Raw genomic sequence first — 16,485 nt, forward strand, 5'->3', positions numbered from 1 at the left:
GTAATGCAGGTTTGAATAGTTTGCTTTTCTTAATTAATAAAATCATTACAAAAAACTTTATTTTGTGTTTACTTTGGTTCTCCAAGTCTGACACTTAAAAGTGTTTGTAGGGAGGGTCAAAAGTGACATGATTAAATACAAAACATATTTAAATAATTACCTGGATCAGTGGTTCTCAACCTTTTTTCAGTGAATTTTTTAATTCAAGTACCCCCTAATCCGAGCAAAGCATTTTTGGTTGAAAAAAAGAGATACAGAAGTAAAATACAGCACTACGTCATCAGTTTTTGATTTATTAAATTGTATAACAGTGCAAATGATTGCTCATTTGTAGTGGTATTTCTTGAACTATTTGGAAAAAAAGATATACGAATAACTAAAAACTTGTTGAAAAATAAGTGATTTAATGATGAATAAAGATTTCTACACAGAAGTAATCATCAACTTAAAGTGCCCTCTTTGGGAATTGTAATAGACATCCATCTGGATTAATGAACTTAATTCTAAACATTTATTCACAAAAAAGGAAATCTTTAACATCAATATTTATGGAACATGTACACAAAAAATCTAGCTGTCAACACTAAATATTGCATTGTTGCATTTCTATTAACAGTTTTGAACTTGCATTCATATTTTGTTGAAGTATTATTCAATAAATATATCCATAGAGGATTTTTGAATTGTTGCTATTTTTTAGAATATTAAAAAAAATCTCATGTACCCCTTGGCATACCTGCAAGTACCCCCATTTGAGAACCACTGACCTCGATATATCATGAAGCAATTCACATTGGAATTAAAGGTATTAATGTGTTATAAAATGTGTAATAAATAATTGAAAGTAAAATGTATTATATTTATGTATTTAACTATTTAAAAATAACAAAATTATTAATTATTTCATGTATTAAATAATTGTTTCACAATTTATGTATTTAAATATTATGTGAATTTGTGTTGCAGCTTCATTAATTTATTTCTAATGTCAAACAGAGCAGTCAAAGTCAGTGGGAGGTCCTAACACCTGATTGGTTACCTGGCGCTTCCACTTCTCTGTGGAATACTTGTCTATATCTTGGTCATGGGAGGGCAAAAATAACTCCCAACAACTTAAAAACAAATCCCTCGACTTTAACTGCTACATGCTCTGGGTCAGCACTCTTTCTTTCCACATACTCTGCAAGTTCAAAATGATCTTCCCACCGACTTCCGAAAAAGCACAAGTATATCCTCCTCGGTCACCATGTTTGGTACGACTTCCAACGTTCCATGGTTCCGACCATAACCATCGTTGGACTATATTTGTGTTAGCCCCGCCCACTAACTTCCATGGGTGAGTTTGAGGGATACAACTAATTCATGCATCTCCCACGCAGGTGTGTGAAAAAGAAATTAGTAATTAAACAATTATGATACAGACACTGTATTCAATAAGATTAGTCAATAAAATATGTTTTTAATTATTTGGACTGTAAATGCATAATAGCTTTGATTCATAAGTTTGGATACTTGTCATTTATCGGTAGGGGTGTAACGGTACGTGTATTTGTATTGAACCGTTTCGGTACGGGGGTTTTGGTTCGGTACGAGGGTGTATCGAACGAGTTTATAATCTAAAGTCTTAACAAGCTGCTCTGCAGCTGCCTCTGAGCAGTGAGCAGCCAGCATTGTCCCGCCCACACAACCATCTGATTGGTTACATACAAAGCCAATCAGCAGTGCATATTCAGAGTGATGTAACAGCCAATCAGCAGTGCGTATTCAGAGCGCATGTTGTCAGTGCTGCGGCGTCGAGATGAGCAGATATGTGTTTAGCAGGTGAGCAGCTGACATCGTATACTCCCCAAAATATAAAAAACATTTCCCAGTCACAACTATTACAAACATCACTATGAGCCCGTTGACCTTCTAGAAACTTAAACTGCAGCTCAGCTCTCTCGTAGTTCTGGGTTGAGGTGAACGCTCATTAGCTTTTAGCGTTACGTTAGCTCATTTTGCTGTATGTGTGCGTGTGTGTGTGCGCGCATGTGTCCATGTATATATATATATATATACACAAATATATATATATATATATATATATATGTATGTATACATATATATATATATATATATATATATATATATGTGTGTATACATACATATATATATATATATATATATATGTATGTATACATATATATATATATATATATATATATATGTATGTATACACATATATATATATATATATATATATATATGTATGTATACACATATATATATATATATATATATATATATATATATATATATATATATATATATATATATATATATATATACATATACATATATATTGAAAATAAAATAATCCTGACTTTGTCCTCTGCAGGAAGCAATTTGAAAATTTTAAGGAATGCCATTTTTTCAACTGTATTGTATCAACTTTTCAACTTGAATCAATACAAAAATTATAACAATACGGATGGCTATTTTCCTCTTTGTTCCGGAGGACACCACGTCCACAGTTTCCAAATATAATTTGAAATGTCAGACCACAGAACACTTTTCCACTTTGCATCAGTCCATCTTAGATGAGCTCGGGGAGGCGTTCCTTTGTGTTGTTGATAAATGGCTTTCGCTTTGCATAGCAGAGTTTTAACTTGCACTTACAGATGTAGCGACTAACTGTAGTTACTGACAGTGGTTTTATGAAGTGTTCCTGAGCCCATGACGTTGGTTTTTGATGCAGTACCGCCTGAGGGATCAAAAAACGTAATATCATCGCTTACGTGCAGTGATTTCTCCAGATTCTCAGAACCTTTTGATGATTTTACGGACCGTAGATGGTAAAATCCCTAAAATCCTTGCAATAGCTCGTTGAGAAATGTTGTTCTAAAACTGTTCGACAATTTGCTTACAAATTGGTGACCCTCGCCCCATTCTTGTTTGTGAATGACTTAGCATTTCATGGAAGCTGTTTTTATACTCAATCATGGCACACACCTGTTCCCAATTAGCCTGCACACCTGTGGGATGTTCCAAATAAGTGTTTGATGAGCATTCCTCAACTTTATCAGTATTTTTTCCCACTTTTCCCAACTTCTTTGTTACGTGTTGCTGGCATCAAGTTAATGATTATTTGCAACAACAAAAAATGTTTGTGGAGAGACGGAGCCGACGAGCCGACAACGGGATAGGACAAACGCTGGTCCTACCCAAGATGGCGGCCAGGAGGCGGGGCATCCACAGAGAGAAGAGGAGGGATGCACTCAGAGCGACGCTGCAGCCAACCAAGTCAGGTGCGTAAGCGACACACCTGTGCTCAATCTCTGCATCTGCTGTTGCAGTACAAAAGGGGATGAAGGAGGAACGATCGGGGCAGAAGTAGGCGAGGAAACCGCGGCAACCGAAGACCACGAGCCCGACGAGCGAGACCCAGACGAAGATGAGCCCCCGCAACAGACGCAGACAGCGGACACCGAAAGGTGTGCTGCGACCAGCAGGAAGAGCCCGCGCGGCAGAAAGTGGCGTGACCGAATGGCAAGAAGATGACAGGTTTATTGAAATAATAAACCTGCTACGATGCGTCTTGTATCGAGTGTCACAGCAATCCACATTGTGACGGCAGGAAGTCCGTCACAATGTTTATGTTTGAACATCAAATATGCTGTCTTTGTAGCACATTCAACTGAATATGGGTTGAAAATTATTTGCAAATCATTGTATTCCGTTTATATTTACATCTAACACAATTTCCCAACTCATATGGAAACGGGGTTTGTAAAAACAATTAGTATGAACGGAAAGTTTGTTAATGTGCACATGTGCTTGGAATGGTGCACTCTTCCACAACATCTAGCAAAAAGGTTAGAGGTCAGAATCTGTGTGCAGAGGCGACACAACAGAGTTCGTCTTCGGGGACAAAACACATGCATACATTTTATGGGTCTAGAGTCAGCAATCCATCTTATTAAGGGGCAGCTAATGTGGGGCCCACTAGGAGCCCCTACGGTGAGGTTAACCGTCACTAAAACCTCCAGTCAGCAGCCCCCCGCATTAGTGTCAAGCCTTGCTTTGAAGTGAACTTGCTCCGTGAATCACAAACTGGCCCACACCATAGTGTTACTTTTTTGAACACATGACTTTTGCCAATTTTCAAGCCAATACTTGTCAATTAAAAGGAAAAGCCCCCCCCAAGGATGAGGATTTATGGACAATGTGGTTCAAGTGTCACATAACAAGGGCGTGCAACACATTGGAATTGCGAAAAATGGCACAGTTATATTTTGAGGTACACCACATTCTCAGAATAATTTAAGTGCACAAAAATGTAAGCCACAATTTTTATCCATCTTCAATGCTTAGCATTTTGAGAGACAAAGACAGTTGCTTAAAAAGTACTTTGGCCACAGTTATACTTTTGGCTACTGTACGTTTGACACAATTGATATTTGTTTGAAAAACATTACTATGTTATATTGCAAACATATTAAGCAAGCCCTAAGGGTCAAGGCACATTTATTTCTAAATTAACAGAGCAGTGAGGATTTTAAAGCTTTACACTTTCAACATTGCAACTTAAAGGCCTACTGAAACCCACTACTACCGACCACGCAGTCTGATAGTTTATATATCAATGATGAAATATTAACATTGCAACACATGCCGATACGGCCTTTTTAGTTTGCTGAATTGCAATTTTAAATTTCCCGCAAAGTGTCCTGTTGAAAACGTCGCAGAATGATGACGTGTACGCGTGACGTCACGGACTGTTAGGAAATATTAGCGCTGCGCACACACACAGCTAAAAGTCGTCTGCTTTAACCGCATAATCACACGGTATTTTGGACATCTGTGTTGCTGAATCCTTTGCAATTTGTTCAATAAATAATGGAGAAGTCACAGTAGAAAGATGGAATTGGGAAGCTTTAGCCTTTAGCCACACAAACACACAGTGTTTCCTTGTTTAAAATTCCCAGAGGTGAAGCTTTACTATGGATCAGAGCGGTCAAGCGAACATGGATCCCGACCACTTGTCAACCAGCAGTTTCGGTGATAAAATTGTGGTAAAAAGTCGCCTCTTACCGGAGATCAGCGGAGCTTGCGCTGTCCTTGCAGCTGCCGGGACTTCCCTAAGACAGGGGCGCTCACACTTTTTCTGCAGGCGAGCTACTTTTCAATTGACCAAGTCGAGGAGATCTACCTCATTCTTATTTATAATTTATATTTATTTATTTATGAAAGAGACATTTTTGTTAACAAGTTAATGGTGTTTAATGATAATACAAGCATGTTTAACACACATTGATTCCTTTCTTTCATGAAGACAAGAATATAAGTTGGTGTATTTGATTCTGATGACTTGCATTGATTGGAATTAGACAGTGGTGCTGATAACGTCCGCATTTTCAAATGGAGGAAAAAAAAAAGTCCTCCTTTCTGTCCAATACCACATGAAAGTGGTTGGATTTGGCATCTCATTTGTCCAACTTGCATACTGGTTTTTAAACACTTTGTTATGAGAGTAGCCTGTGTGTGTGGCCCTTTAATGTCTGGCAGCAGGTGAGTGATGTCAGTGAGTGTGCGGGTGGGCAAGCAAGTGAGAAAGCGATCGCTGAGGGCGGGGGAGAAATACATTGGCATCAAACTCCGTAGCTTGCTAGCTTGTGCACGTTAGCTTTCTGAGACTCTTATTTTGTTAGCACAGGCAGGATGAAACAGGTCTTTTATGGTGAAGACAGGAACTGTGCAGTCGGTCTTTAGAGTTTTGACAGTAGGTACGGAGTCTCTAGAAATAAAATGTGTTTCTCTGCGTCCGCCCTGTTAGTGATTTTTTTCTTAAATATGAGCTCGCAGCAGCCAGCGTCATCTCACAAGATCCTCGGGTGCCGAGAATGTCAAACAACTGACGAAAGTGAAGTCTTGGTATGATTGATGATTGCTCATTTTTATGTATATTTTTTAATGCCTGGCTTGAGATCGACTGACACACCCTCCGAGATCGACCAGTCGATCGCGATCGACGTAATGGGCACCCCTGGTTTAGACGCTGGCATCAACACACCCGTGGACACACCCCTCCGACTATCAGGGACTATTTAACTATAATAATAATAATAATAATAATTTAGATTTATATCGCGCTTTTCTATTGTTAGATACTCAAAGCGCTCACAGAGAAGTGGGAACCCATCATTCATTCACACCTGGTGGTGGTAAGCTACATCTGTAGCCACAGCTGGCCTGCGGTAGACTGACGGAAGCGTGGCTGCCAGTTTGCACCTACGGCCCCTCCGACCACCACCAATCATTCATTCACCAGTGTGAGCGGCACCGGGGGCAAAGGGTGAAGCGCCCTGCCCGGGGACACAACGGCAGCGATTTGGATGTCAATAGGTGGGAAGCGAACCTGCAACCCTCAGGTTTCTGGCACGGCCGCTCTACCCACTACGCCATGCTGCCCCCCAACTCACTAAAACACTAGCAACACAATAGAAAGATAAGGGATTTCCCAGAATTATCCAAGTAAATGTGTCTAAAAACATCTGAATCGCTCCCAATGCAATCGCCTTTTTTTTTTAACTTAATTTTTATTTTTGTAGTCCTTCACTATCAATATCCTCATCCACGAATCTTTTATCCTCGCTCAAATTAATGGGGAAATTGTCGCTTTCTCGGTCCGAATAGCTCTTGATGCTGGAGGCTCCCATTATAAACAATGTGAGGATGTGAGGAGCCCTCACACCGGTGACGTCATCGTCTGCTAGTTCTGGTAAAGGCAAGGTTTTTTATTAGTGACCAAAAGTTGCAAACTTTATCGTCGATGTTCTCTACTAAATCCTTTCAGCAAAAATATGGCAATATCACAAAATGATCAAGTATGACACATAGAACGGACCTGCTATCCTTGTTTAAATAAGAAAATCTCATTTCAGTAGGCCTTTAAATTTTCATAATCACGACAAGCCGAAATCAAAATTAAAATCTGAATAATTGTCCAAATGATGTTAAATATTTCTTCAGTAACAATTAGACTGTACACTGACTACCTAACCAATCACTGTTAATATGTAGAATTAGCTGTGGAACTTCCTGTGACACATATCCTTAAGCTTTGTGATTAGGATCTGCCTCTCGAAAAAGTCCTTACCGCTCATTGTGTTCCTGATAAACTAGCCTGGACTTCTCCAAGAGGTACTTCTCCACATAAGCTCTGGAACGAGGATAAAACAAAAAGGGTTTAGTGAATACAGTACGTGTAATGATCAGTAAAATCATTTTTCTGTTTCCTTACCCTCTCACAGTCCCACTCTCCTGGTAGTTGACCTGGATGAATTTGCCAAAGCGACTCGAGTTGTTATTGTGGGCTGTCTTTGCATTGCCAAACGCCTGAAGAGGAAAGAAAGTGGGACATGGTAAGATAAAAATTGCACAGTATTTATATAAAAATAGGGGGATTCTTGAGACAAGTAAATGGGGAAGCCTTGCATTAAAGTCCTACTGAAACCCACTACTACCGACCACGCAGTCTGATAGTTTATACATCAATGATGAAATATTAACATTGCAACACATGCCAATACGGCCTTTTTAGTTTACTAAATTGCAATTTTAAATTTCGCGCGGACTTATCATGCTAAAACGTCGCGATATGATGACGCTTGTGCGTGACGTCACACATTGTAGAGGACATTTTGTTCCAGCACCGTTCACAGCTATAAGTCGTTTCTTTTCATCACATAATTCCACAATATTCTGGACATCTGTGTTGCTGAATCTTTTGCAATTTGTTCAATGAATAATGGAGACATCAAAGAAGAAAGCTGTAGTTGGGAAGCGGTGTATTGCGGCCACCTTTAGCAACACAAACAGAGCCGGTGTTTCGTTGTGTACATTCCCGAAAGATGATGGTGAATCTTTATTATGGAACAGAGCGGTCAAGCGAACACGGTTGGATTGGACCACACACACAAAGTACAGTGTATTATACGGCGATCATTTCGAAAGATCGTGTTTCAAAGAGGGTCCTTTGCGAAGGGCAGAGATGGGCATCGCCACCACCCGTCGACTGGTGCTGAAGAAAGGTGCGGAGCCGAACTTCAAGTTGTACAGGTATGACCATTTAATCTCACTAAAACACTAGTAACACAATAAGCAGATAAGGGATTTTCCAGAATTATCCTAGTAAATGTGTCTAATAACATCTGAATCGCTCCCACTGTATAGTCCTTTTTTTTTCTTTTTTTCTTCTAGTCCTTCACTCTCACTTTCCTCATCAACGAATCTTTCATCCTTGTTCAAATTAATGGGGAAATCGTCGCTTTTTCGGTCAGAATCGCCCTCTCTGCTGGTGGCCATGAATGTAAAACAATGTTCAGATGTGAGGAGCGCCACAAACCAGTGACGTCACGCACACATTGTCTGCTACTTCCGGTACAGGCAAGGTTTTCTTATTAGCGACCAAAAGTTGCGAACTTTATCGTCGATGTTCTCTACTAAATAATTTCAGCAAAAATATGGCAATATCGCGAAATGATCAAGTATGACACATAAAATGGACCTGCTATCCCTGTTTAAATAAGAAAATCTCATTTAAGTAAGCCTTTAAGCATTGTTTCAAAGGTCCCTTGGCACCGCCATCAGATAATATATACCCAGCCCTACTTCTGTGACTGGAGGTGTGAAGAACTTATTTGCGGAGTTGGGAAAGGTGCCAAACATTGTCCTGAAATGCTGTCAGTCAGAAAGGCGCAGAGCAGGCTTTTCCGCTCGCAAAGTTTCAAATGGCGTCATTCGGAGACAGATTAATAACATGGTTTTAAGGTCTGTTTGAATCAGAGAAAAACAAATTGGCAGTGTGAGCCTAGCCTTGCCCCAATGTTTAGAAAAAAAAAAAAAGGTCCCACAAGTGATTAACGGGGTCTGTGTAGCCATGTGGAACATGTGTCGTGGTTGAGCCTTCGAAAGACGTCCAGTATTTCCCTTCGCCGCTCTATTTATGTTGTATGGCTGCCTGCAGGGGAAGTAGTTTTTCACCTCATATAAACCCTGCAGTTATTTGTAGCTTTTCCACAAGTAAACAAATTCCTTTGTGAATCACTTAGAGCCGCTGTTAGTATGTCTGTGGAATTGAAAAAAAACACCTCTCCATGACCACACCCTTTTATCAACGCCAGCGCAGCCGTCCTGACTGACATGAAAACAATGATGAACAGATAACTTGTTGTCATTGAACAGCATCAAATTTCCCACTGCCAGACTCTCAGGACCAAGCGGCAGATGTATCGTTATGATTGTCGTTTAACGTTTCTGCAGGGCTACTGCATGAGTGGTGGCTGCAAATCACACAAAAATCAAACAGCACAGAATGTTCTGTTAAAAAGTTCAATCGTCTGTATTGTCTGCAGAGAGAGACAATAACTAATTGAGTCGGTAGTAGCAGAGAGCAAGAGAACGTTTTTGTTGATTTCCGTTCATCGTAAATAGCCCAAACTTTTTTGCTACACTTCGAACCATTCAGCTTGTAAAACAGAGTGGCTCATTTTTTAATATTTCTTTGATGGCGGCCAGGATAAAAATTATTTGATAAAAATAAAAATAAAAAACAGGCAAAAACACAGTGGGTGTTTTATTTTTAATGCTATGGCGCCATCTTTTGGACGAGTTTGCTCACTGCAGATGCTGCAGTGTCCTTTCGTTTACAGGAAATACTTTTTTTTTTTTTTTTTTCACAACCGGAGTGCCGTTCAGTCTTCTAGCGATCCATAGCGTTTCTACTGGTATAGATTCTACATTCATCACTCCAAGGAAGGTCTGTAAGTTTTACAGTAAAACAAATTGCTTACAGGGGGGCAAAAAAGTATTTAGTCAGCCACCGATTGTGCAAGTTCTCCCATTTAAAATGATGACAGAGGTCTGTAATTTTCATCATAGGTACACTTCAACTGTGAGAGACAGAATGTGAAAAAACAATCCAGGAATTCACAAATTGTAGGAATTTTTAAGAATTTATTTGTAAATTATGGTGGAAAATAAGTATTGGGTCAACCATTCAAAGCTCTCACTGATGTTAGGAGGTTTTGGCTCAAAATCTCACGATACATTCTTTCCTTAACATGGATCAATCGTTCTGTCCCCTTAGCAGAAAAACAGCCCCAAAGCATGATGTTTCCATTCCCATGCTTCACAGTAGGTATGGTGTTCTTGGGATGCAACTCAGTATTCTTCTTCCTCCAAACACGAAGAGTTGAGTTCATACCAAAACGTTCTATTTTGGTTTCATCTGACCACATGACATTCTCCCAATACTCTGCTGTATCATCCATGTATCCATTTTGGCTTGAACAAACCATTAATAATGGGTAATCAAGTTGTAATTTATCATTACAACGACATAATAATTCCATAACATTGGGAGGAGCTGATATTCTGTTCACTCGCCTACAATTATAGTCAATGTCTTCCTGATTCCGGAAGGCTGAACAAATAAAAACAAAGTGCTAGCAGGGTGTATAATATAGCCAAAAATCATGGATGCATTGGAATTCAGGGTAATTCTTATGTTGCGTTTATAATGTGTTACAGAGCCAATGTTCTCCAGAAATGTATTTGGTGTGGGTTCACAGAGTGTGGCGCATATTAGTAAAAGTGTTAAAGTTGTTTTATATGACAACCATCAGTGTGATCTGTATGGCTGTGGAACAAGACCCCTGGTTTTACACATAGTAAAAGCAAATTCCATTTTGGAAATGACGACAGGGGAAGCGTCACTCGTGACGTTCAGTTCAGTTCAGTCACGACTTTGACCCGGCGGTAAAAGTAAGCATGCGCTAATAAATTTGGGGAGCGAGTTTGACCCGGCAGTAATTCAAGGCAGGCGCATATTACATGCCCGGCGGCTACTCAAGGAAATACGGTACGTGCAAAAAATAAGTTTCTCAGTTCGAACATTGAATATCTTGTCTTTGCAGTCTATTCAGTTGAATATAAGTTGAAAATTATTTTCTAATCATTGTATTCTGTTTTTATTTACAATTAACAGTTTCTTAGGTAACAGAAAATTCAAAAATAATGATCTCATTGTCAAAGCACATGGTAAACATTCCACAGTATGGAATGTTTACCATGAAAACACAACCCAGATGAAATTATAATAATAATATACAACATTTCCCATAGATAAGAGTATAAATTGGTTAACATCTGAATTATTCCAGACGCCAGTGATTATATCCTTTAAAACTTCTGAAGAAATTCTGTAAAAAGAAATATAACAACGAGACAGTCTTTTGAAGATCCAGCTCCCTTTAGAGAGCCATAGATCCCATTGAACCTTTTAAAGCAAATACAACAAAAATGTCACAACAATCTTTCAAAACATACTGTATATACTGTATACCAGGGGTCACCAAACTTTTTGAAACTAAGAGCTATTTCTTGGGTACTGATTAATGCGAAGGGCTACCAGGTTGATACCTACTTGAAAAAAATGCCAGAAATACCCAATTTGCTCAATTTACATTTAATATATAAACCTATATATATGTTTGGAAAAAAATGGGTATTTATGTCCGTCATTCCGTCGTACATTTTTTGTCCTTTTACGGAAGGTTTTTTGTAGAGAATAAATGATGAAAAAAACACTTAATTGAACGGTTTAAAAGAAGAGAAAAAAGGAAAAAAACTAAATTCATTTTGAAACATAGTTTATTTTCAATTTCGATTCTTTAAAATTCAAAATTCAACCCAAAAAAAGAAGAGAAAAACTAGCTAGTTCGAATCTTTTTGAAAAAATAATAATAAAAAAAATTTATGGAAAATCATTCTTAATTTTTCCTGATTAAGATTAATTTTAGAATTTTGATGACATGTTTTGAATAGGTTAAAATCCAATCTGCATTTTGTTAGAATATAGAACAAATTGGACCAAGCTATATTTCTAACAAAGACAAATAATTATTTCTTCTAGAATTTCCAGAACAAAAATTGTAAAAGAAAATCAAAAGACTTTGAAATAGGATTTAAATTTGATTGTAAAGATTTTGTAGATTTGCCAGAATTTTTGGGGGGAATTTTAATCATAATAAGTTTGAAGAAAGATTTCACAAATATTCTTTGTCGAAAAAACAGAAGCTAAAATGAATAATTAATTTCAAAAGTATTTATTATTCTTTACAATAAAAAAAATACATTTACTTGAACATTGATTTAAATTGTCAGGAAAGAAGAGGAAGGAATTTAAAAGGTAAAAAGGTTTAAGTGTTTAAAAATCCTGAAATAATTTTTAAGGTTGAATTTTTTCTCAAAAATTGTCTTTCTGAAAGTTATAAGAAGCAAAGTAAAAAAATAAAGGAATTTATTTAAACAAGTGAAGACCAAGTCTTTAAAATATTTTCTTGGATTTTCAGATTCTATTTGAATTTTGTCTCTCTTAGAATTAAAAATGTTGAGCAAAGCGAGACCAGCTTGCTAGTAAATAAATAAAATCTAAAAAATAGAGGCAGCTCACTGGTAAGTGCTGCTATTTGAGCTATTTTTAGAACAGGCCAGCGGGCTACTCACCTGGTCCTTACGGGCTACCCGGTGTCCGTGGGCACCACGTTGGTGACCCCTGCTTTATACAAACACCCCTATTTTGTCAGAAAACTAAATCTAGTGTTTGTAGCACATGGCGCCTGTAATAGCAGCTATTGGCTGACCTGGGGGAACTAAGGTATTAGTTACATGTATAACAGTGTGCAACACTGTTTCCCTTCCGAATGTCAAGGAGACTCAACTGAAACTGTTTATACAGACACCAATGCACTATGCCACACTCTCCAATAGGTCAAAAATATATTTTCCTGGCTTTGGGGCACGGAGTGAGTCAAAGGTAGACCAATGACAGACTTGAGAATAAGCCAAAGTACTGTGGGTGTAATGTGACCTGTCAACAAGTTCGGTCAAAGTCATTTAGCAACGCCAACACAGAGAAGAGGCTTGATTTGAGGAGATATGTTGCATATTGTGTGTCTACAATCTTTTTTGTAGCAATCACTCTCTCGAAGTTCCCAGACTTGTCAAACGTTTGTTATATTTACATCTTTTTCTGGCTAGCATGCTACAATAGGGAGATACAACTAGGATTTTTGTGGACATGTGGCTACAGAGGCCATGTGAAGTGAAGTGAATTATATTTATATAGCGCTTTTCTCTAGTGACTCAAAGCACTTTACATAGTGAAACCCGTTATCTAAGTTACTTATAAAAACCAGTGTGAGTGGCAATGGAAGGGTCGGTGTGGCGCGGTTGGGAGAGTGGCCGTGCGCAACCCGAGGGTCCCTGGTTCAATCCCCACCTAGTACCAACCTCGTCATGTCCGTTGTGTTCTGAGCAAGACACTTCACCCTTGCTCCTGATGGGTGCTGGTTAGCGCCTTGCATGGCAGCTCCCTCCATCAGTGTGTGAATATGCGTGTGAATGGGTAAATCTGGAAGTAGTGTCAAAGCACTTTGAGTACCTTGAAGGTAAAAAAGCGCTATGCAAGTACAACCCATTTACCATTTATAACCTACAGTCGTGGTCAAAAGTTTACATACACTTGTAAAGAACATGGCTGTTCTTCTGAAATGTTTTTGTTTCATCTGACCATAGAAATGTCCTCCAGAAGGTCTTATCTTTGTCCATGTGATTTGTTTTTATGCCGATGAATGCCGGATCTATTTTCCCATGGCACAAAATAACACAGTCAACGTCTCATTGACAGCCTGCACGACATCAAAGCCTGACTTTCAGCTAACTTCCTGAGTCTAAATGAAGACAAAATAGAAGTTATGTTCTTCGGTCCAAGTCGCTCTCCCTCCCCCAACGTTGACCTCGGCACTCTGACCCCGTATCTCAGCGACTGTGTCACAAACCTGTGGGTAAAGTTCGACTCAGATTTTAAATTCGAAAAACAAATCAGCAGCGTCGTTCAAAAAAGCTTTTATCAATTACGCCAAATAGCGAAAGTGAAACAGCTCCTGTCAGGACATGATCTCAAGAAATTAATTCACGCCTTTATCTCGAATCGTTTACACTACTGCAATGCCCTGTTTATAGGCATTAGCCAACCCTCCCTCGCCCGCCTGCAGCTCGTGCAGAACTCTGCTGCTCGTCTGCTAACACAGACCCGCAGACGTGAGCACATCACCCCTATATTCGCGTACATTTACTGGCTCAATGTGCGTTATCGAATCAATTTTAAACTCCTTCTATTTGCTTTTAAATGTCTGAACAATCTCGCGCCAACATATCTCTCCGACATCCTTCAGCCTTACTGCCGCACTCGATCCCTAAGATTGGCCGATCAGCTGCTACTGACGATCCCTGACACAAGGCGGAAGCTTAGAGCAAGCACTGGAACGACCTACCTCTGAGTGTTAGACAAGCCTCCTCTCTTCCTGTTTTTAAATCTCTCTTAAAAACATACTTTTATTCCTTGGCTTTTAACACTGAGTGATATCCATCCTGCATTTGGCGCCCCATTATTACACCTGCTGTGAACCTGTTTTTATGTTTTATTTATCTATTTTTTATCATGTTCTATTTGTGTTGTGTTGTTTGCTCGGCCCTCCTATTATCTTTAAACCTGCCCATTGTACAGCACTTTGACTCCCCCTGTGGTAACTTTTAAATGTGCTTTAGAAATAAAGTTGATTTGATTTGATTTGATGTCAGATGAAAAAAAATTGAGCTGTTTGTCCACAATACCCAGCAATAGGTTTGGAGAAGAAAAGGTGAGGCTTTTCACGGACTGTCAAGCATGGTGGTGGTAGTATTATGCTCTGGGCCTGTTTTGCTGCCAATGGAACTGGTGCTTTACAGAGAGTAAATGGGACAATGAAAAAGGAGGATTAGCTCCAAATTCTTTAGGACAACCTAAAATCATCAGCCAAGAGATTGGGTCTTTGGCACAGTTGTGTTTTCCAACAGGATAATGACCCCAAACACACGTCAAAAGTGGTAAGGGATCGGGCTAGAATTAAGGTTTTATGATGGCGTTCCCAAAGTCCTGACTTAAACGTGTGGACAATGCTGAAGAAACAAGTCCATGTCAGAAAACAAACTAATTTAGCTAAACTGCACCAATTTTGTCAAGAGGAGTGGTCAAAATTTCAACCAGAAGGTACCAAAAGTGACTTATTACAGTGAAACTTGCCAAGGGACATGGAACCAAATATTAACATTGCTGATTGATTGATTGATTGATTGATTGATACTTTTATTAGTAGATTGCACAGTACAGTACATATTCCGTACAATTGACCACTAAATGGTAACACCCGAATAAGTTTTTCAACTTGATCAGTACTCTGGAATGCCCTCCCGGTAAAAGTTCGAGATGCCACCTCAGTAGAAGCATTTAAGTCTCACCTTAAAACTCATTTGTATACTCTAGCCTTTAAATAGACTCCCTTTTTAGACCAGTTGATCTGCCGTTTCTTTTCTTTTTCTTCTATGTCCCACTCTCCCTTGTGGAAGGGGTCCGGTCCGATCCGGTGGCCATGTACTGCTTGCCTGTGTATCGGCTGGGGACATCTCTGCGCTGCTGATCCGCCTGCGCTTGGGATGGTTTCCTGCTGGCTCCGCTGTGAACGGGTCTCTCGCTGCTGTGTTGGATCCGCTTTGGACTGGACTCTCGCGACTGTGTTGGATCCATTATAGATTGAACTTTCACAGTATCATGTTAGACCCGCTCGACATCCATTGCTGTCCTCCTCTCCAAGGTTCTCATAGTCATCATTGTCACCGACGTCCCACTGGGTCATTATTGTCACCGATGTCCCACTGGGTGGGAGTTTTCCTTGCCCTTATGTGGGCCTACCGAGGATGTCGTAGTGGTTTGTGCAGCCCTTTGAGACACTAGTGATTTAGGGCTATATAAGTAAACATTGATTGATTGATTGATTGATTAAGTCGGGGTCCACGTTAATCAATTCATGGTAACATACATGCTGTATGTATACTTTTGACCCAGCAGATTTGGTCACATTTTCAGTAGATCCATAATAAACTCATAAAAGTCCCAAACTTCATGAATGTTTTTAGTGACCAACAAATATATGCTTTAATCACTCTATCACAAAAAATAACAGTTGTAGAAATTATTGGTGACTCAACACAGATATGATATTATGTTCTTCACAAGAGTATGTAATCTTTTGACCACAACTGTACATTCACTGACAGCTAACGCTTGCAAAAGCGCGCACGTACAGTACGTAAGTAGTTTTGCCATTACGTACAAGAAGCCGTGAGATGGCGTGACATACTGTGTGAAATACCTTGGAAAGTTAGCGCCCTCTAGGCATCTGCGTAAATGTCGCAAACAGCCCCTTTAATGAACAAACATTTTGTTGAATTTTATTTTACGCAAATAACACACACTCTATAGCAGTAGTAGGGAACCTATGGCTCTAGAGCCAGATGTGGCTGTTTTGATGACTGCATCTGGCTCTCAGATAAATCTTAACTAAC

At 39.2% G+C, this 16,485-nt stretch overlaps 1 protein-coding gene across 1 annotated transcript in view; it reads right to left on the reverse strand.

Moving 5' to 3' along the window:
* myo9aa (myosin IXAa) overlaps positions 1-16,485 on the reverse strand; it is a 328,362-nt gene that overhangs the window by 177,526 nt on the left and 134,351 nt on the right. Inside the window, exons 3-4 of the mRNA XM_061887012.1 lie at positions 7,283-7,377; positions 7,139-7,201 (exon numbers count right to left, since the gene is read on the reverse strand). Of these exons, the coding sequence (XP_061742996.1) occupies positions 7,139-7,201; positions 7,283-7,377 (158 nt within the window). The remainder of the gene's footprint in view (positions 1-7,138; positions 7,202-7,282; positions 7,378-16,485) is intronic.

The sequence above is a fragment of the Nerophis ophidion genome, linkage group LG25 (assembly GCF_033978795.1).
Source record: "Nerophis ophidion isolate RoL-2023_Sa linkage group LG25, RoL_Noph_v1.0, whole genome shotgun sequence".
NCBI classification, from domain to species: Eukaryota; Metazoa; Chordata; class Actinopteri; order Syngnathiformes; family Syngnathidae; genus Nerophis; species Nerophis ophidion.